Consider the following 5,582-nt stretch of genomic DNA (forward strand, 5'->3'; position numbering starts at 1 on the left):
AATATAGGCATAATGTATCTTTTAATATTTTGCTTGGGGAATGTGTAGGAATTAGATTTATATGCTGCGGGTCTAATCCTCTTCACCCACGACGAGTAATCAAGATATAGATAGTATAGATTACAAGTTTAAAAGGATACGACCCTAAGGCCTAAGCATAACTCTTACACAAGGTACGACACTGAAATTTATGCAAATTTGGACTCCCTATCTCTTAAGAAGAAGGGCATGGAGAACAGGAGACCCCTTTCCCCTACCCTATTTATTGAAAATTGTGACGTTGGGAAGTCTATAATAGGATTAGGTTTTATTGATTGGCCTCTATAGCTTTCCCTTAATTTTTGGGCTTATTTTTTCGATTACTTCATGATCTCCACTCTTTTACCCATTATTTTAGCTATTCATATATAGCCATCCCTTTTTCCAATTTTTATGGGCTAGGATGTGTATGATAGTCAAAATTTCTTAAATATAATTTATAATGAAACAAGTTGTTTTTGAATTATCATTATTCATAACTTCCTTTCTAAAATTATTATGATAATTTTCTTTTTTTAAAAATATAACGTATAAGTTTACAGTTAATAAAATTTATTGTGCCTTTCTATGAGATTTCAACCAATATTCACTTTAGATTGGCAACATGCTTTGAAGTTTTACTATCTCAATTTAAGACTAGAAAAATTATGGACTACATTAAAAGGCACACTTTTTTGGATTGGCAATCTAGGGAATATTCACAAGAAATGTTTGCATGGCAAAAACATTTCTGCGTGGAAATAGATTGGCACCTTAGGGAATAAAGGAAAAGGCTAAAATCTCTCCACACAAGGAAAGCTTCATGCTACATGTAATCTTGAGAGGTTTCCCTCATCTATCCATCTATGGGACCACAAAAAAGCTATGAAGAAAATGGTAACAAAAAAAGAAAGAGGAGCAGGGAGTGTGTGTGTGTGTGTGTGTGTGTGTGTGTGTGTGCGTGGAAGGAGAACTAAGGAAACATGGATGAGGGAAAAAGACATAATTCCTAGATTGTTAGATGCACATAAGGCCAAAAGAAAGAGGGAAGAGGGGGGTATGGAACTTAGAGCTAAGGAAACAGGGATGAGGGAAAAGGACATAATTCCTAGATTGTCAGACGTACATGAGGCCAAAACAAAGAAGTGTTTGTGAGAGAGAGAGAGCTCAGGAAACATGGATGAGGCCAAAAAAAAAATAAAGGAGGGGAGGTGGTGGAGGGTGTGTGTGTGCATGTGTAAGGAGACCTAAGGAAACATTAATGAGGGAAAATGACATAATTCCTAGATTGTCATAATGTGTGTGGAAGGAGAGCTAAGGCCCAACATGGATGAGGAAAAAAGACATAAGGCCTACATTGGCATATGTACATGAGGCCGAGAGAGAGAGAGAGAGAGAGAGAGAGAGAGAGAGCTAAGGAAACATAAATGAGAGAGAAGGACATAATTCCTAGATTGTCAGAGCCAAACGAAAGGAGGAGGGTGGGGTGGGGGTTGTTGTGGCCGTAATAGACGCAAACATCAATATGAAATGAACTAGAAAAACTTTATTGACCTCAAAAACATCCTAGGCCCCTAGTGGTGGAGGTGGCTGACCAAAAATTCATGTGGGCAACGTAAAATTTCATGCCACTCTTTTGAAAGGCATAGTGAATAGAATGCCTTTTCATGGGTGTTACTAGTGCTTGGACCATGGGCAATTGATTGGGAGCGGTAAAGTGGGTGTGTACTGGTGGGTGGTGGCATAAGCTGTGGCACTAGAGAAGAGGGAGGTAGAGAGGAGGAGGTGTAGCTACGTAAATGGCCTTGGCATGTAAGCGTATCCAATCCAACACGGAGTCCATGCAGGTTCTGTTACAGTATCTCTATAACCAACACGGAGTCCATGCATGAACAATATATACTTACACATATGCTAGTTGCCCTACTCCTTGAAAAAATATATCTCTCTCAACTCCAAAAGATAAACACAAAACTATTATCGATGACGAAAAATACCATGGATTGATTTAATTTCAAAAATTACCAAACTCTCTCCACCTCTTTCACTCTGCTGCCAATGCGTCCGTCATCCATGCAAGCAATGTAGGTTTTCCAGGCGTGAGACGATGTTATGGCTCGTGGGTGTGAGCCGTGGTAGAGTCAAAGGGTCGGCGATGCACTATGAGCGGTGTGAAGGTGGGCGACAAATCGACGGTTTGAGGGCGAGCATTGTGGAGAGTAATAGTTGGGGTGGTGAAAGGCTACGCACAAGGGCAACGATGCGGTGTGAGTGGTATTGCACGTGACCCGTGTGGAGCAACAAACATAAGGCGATGGTGGGGAGCAAGGCATGATGCGCAAGTGTAAAGGATAGGCATCCTCCCAAACAGAGAGGTCCTCCTCCTCCCAAAGAGAGGTGTGAAAGAGAGAAAAAGAACGATGGTGAGAGAGAGATGAAAGCTGTATAACTAATTAATGAATTAGATTTTTCACTGATTATTATTATTGTGCCCGTATTTTGGAAGTCTAATGGAAGGTTTTCGTCGAAAATTAATCAAGCAAAAGTAGAAAGCGAAAGCAAAAAGCAAGCAGGAAAAGCGCCCGAAAGCAACGGTGCTACTTATAGGCGCTGGTAGACTCATTTCGCATCATCATCATCATCAGCAACAACAAGCAATAACCAGCAGCCGCACTAGAAAAGGCGACCTCTGCATCTTCTTCAAAAGGCTGCTAGTAGCTGTGCTCGACTCAATATCATCGACAACAAACAACTGCCTGCTCATCATCTCCTCTTCTTCTATAACATGCCACAGCCAAATGCACTCCTCTTCTGCCTCTTCTGCATCGTGATCGCAGCAGCTTCTTGTGCAGCATCGACTAGTGCGCCCTGGAGCTCGCCTGCTGCCCCTGGCCCAGCTGCTGCTGGCGGGCCATCATGCAGCTTCTCCTACATCTTCGGCTTTGGAGACTCCACCAGTGACACCGGCAACGCCGTGCGGAGCGGGAAGCCGGCCATCTACGGCCCTGCGGAGAGGCCTCCATACGGCGCCACCTTCTTTGGGGAGCCAAGTGGCCGCTTCAGCGACGGGCGCCTGATGGTAGACCTGCTCTGCCAGTCTATCCACCAGCCCCTTCTGCCGCCGCACCTCCAGCCTTCCGATGACGGTGTTAGGCTTCGCAGCGAGAATTTTGCCGTGGCCGGGGCTACGGCCCTGGACGCGGCCACGTTGCTGCGCCTGGCTAACGCCTCCTCCACCACCGAGTACTCGCTGGATGCCCAGGTCTCGTTATTCCTGGAGGATGTGGCCGGCGCCGACCTCAGCCAGGCCTTGGTTTACCTCGGAGAGATCGGCGGCAACGACTACAACTACGCCTTCGGCAGCCACTCCCCATACCCACCCCCCTCCCAAGTGCGCCAGCTCGTCCCATACGTGGTGAGGCAAGTCCAAGTCCAGCTCGAGCGCATCTTGAGGAGCGGTGTGAAGAAGGTTGTTGTACAGGGAGAATTCCCCATGGGATGCATCTCCGTCTACCTCCAGCAGATGGCCTCCCACTTCTCTCTCGATGACCACGGCTGCATCGCCGACGTCAACGACATCAGCAACACCCACAATCACATGCTTCGCGCCGCCCTCCACAAGCTTTCCGCCAAGTACCCTGATGTGCAGATCGTCTTCTTCGACACTACGGCAGCCTACTTCCAAGTGCTTGACCATGCCGCCGGCTACGGATTCACCGACACAATCAGCCCCTGCTATGTCCCCGGCCTCAACCGCCTCATCCACGGGGCCTCTAGCAGTACTAGTGCTCCGGCTCCCGCTCCCGCCGCCACATCCCCAACGGCCACCGCAGCAGCACTATCAGGGGCATGCTCCAACCCTGGCAACTACCTCAGTTGGGACGGCATCCACCTCACCGAGGCCATGCACCGCGCTCTTGTCAGCCTCTTCCTCTATGGCGGACACCGCTTTGCCTACCCCCACCACCTCAACTTCCTCACCTCCTGTACCTGACCTGATATTCATCAACACATTATCTCTTCTCACTACCTCTCATTTCAAGAGCATGACGTTTATTCAAATATGTAGTGGAACTAATGCTTATTTAGTGCCGTGCTGCACGAGGCTTTTGCCCTAACTTTGCAAAACTAATGCTTATTTAGTGCCGTCCGCATTCAATTCATGACGTTTATTCAACTATGTAGTGGAGCTAATGCTTATTTAGTGCCGTGCTGCATGAGGCTTTTGCCCAAACTTTGCAAAAACTAATGCTTATTTATTTCGTGTCGTGCCCTAACTTTGCAAAACTTACGATTTCGAATTTTGTTCATTTCCTTATCCTTTCTCCAAGGTTTCTGTATGTCATTCTAGCCTCGAGTTAATTTGTGAGGTTATTGTAAGAGTTTGGGACCCTCCTTCCGAACCTTTTGTGTTTTTGTCCGGTTTAGGTCACTTTAAAACATCTCCCCATCGTTCTTAGGCACAGTCTTCCTGCCATGATCCTCATGCCAATATCATCTTGTATTCCTGGAATCCATTTTCTATGGCTGCCACTTAGAAGTTTCAAAAGTTCATGGACATAAACATTGAAAAACTTGGTATTTCATACTTAATGGAAGTCTCTTTTCTGCCACCACAGCTACAACAACAACACACAAAAACTCGGTATTTGTTGCCAACATGGAGAGTTTCAAACTTTCCCTAAAGTTGGCCATCGAGATAGAGGGGCAGCCATCACCAAAGCCCCCTTTGATTTCCAAGGTGCCTTTTGGATGAGGTCAAAGAACCTCTAGAGTGACTAGTTTAGTTTATAAGGAGTCAAGTGTAGAAGGGAGAACGGAACTCATCTTGGTAGACGACTCTTCATGGAGAAACCATCAGACTGATTGTCCAGAGGTCAAGGGAAAACTCAGCCACATGAACTGAAAAAAGTCAAGCCCCTACCTTGGTCACATAAGACTGAATATAGTATGTCTTGTATATTTGCTTTTTCTACTTTAGTGATGGTCAATTTGTCAATTTTGGACTCACTTTCGTTCACTCTCTCTAAAATTGGGACATCCATGCATCTCGGGCGGAGTACCTCGATCGTGATAGCACCGTGAATTAAAACACGAGACGTGCCTCCCAAGCCTAAATCAACATATCTCGATCGAGATGCCAACTAATGCCATGCTAGCAGGTCTGGGTTTCCAGTCATCATCCATGTCACCATTACATGTCACCGCCACCACATTATCTCGATCGAGATATCTATGCCACTCGGATCCACATCAGGGCCACGCTGTATCCCCTTAGGCATATTTGACTAGCACATCTCCATCGTCCACGTATCTCGAACGAGAAATTAAAATCAAATCGCGACCATTCATTGTTTGAGGTAATGGGATACAATCTCCACCGTCCACGTATCTCGAACGAGATATTGAGATCCAATCTCCACCGTCCAAATAGCTCGTTCGAGATACAGAGATACAATCTCCACCATCCAAATATCTCGTTCGAGATACGTAAATGCAATATCCACCGTCCAAATATCTCGTTCGAGATACGTAAACGCAATCTCTACCGTCCATTCAGGTAC

General features: G+C 45.8%; 1 protein-coding gene across 1 annotated transcript; it reads left to right on the forward strand.

The window, feature by feature from the left end:
• The first annotated feature begins 2,763 nt into the window (after positions 1 to 2,763).
• On the forward strand, positions 2,764 to 4,162 carry LOC147638050 (acetylajmalan esterase 2-like). Its single transcript, XM_086794802.1, has one exon. It carries the CDS (start codon positions 2,804 to 2,806, stop codon positions 4,010 to 4,012), a length of 1,209 nt encoding a protein of 402 aa, XP_086650928.1. The 5' UTR covers positions 2,764 to 2,803; the 3' UTR covers positions 4,013 to 4,162.
• The last annotated feature ends 1,420 nt before the right edge of the window (positions 4,163 to 5,582 follow it).

The sequence above is a fragment of the Cibotium barometz genome, chromosome 5 (genome assembly GCF_041138505.1).
Source record: "Cibotium barometz isolate CiBa-2024 chromosome 5, ASM4113850v1, whole genome shotgun sequence".
NCBI lineage: Eukaryota > Viridiplantae > Streptophyta > Polypodiopsida > Cyatheales > Cibotiaceae > Cibotium > Cibotium barometz.

What these genes read in the sequence shown, in the direction of transcription:
- LOC147638050 (XM_086794802.1), top strand. Translation starts at nt 2,804, where the DNA reads ATGCCACAGCCAAATGCACTCCTCTTCTGCCTCTTCTGCATCGTGATC.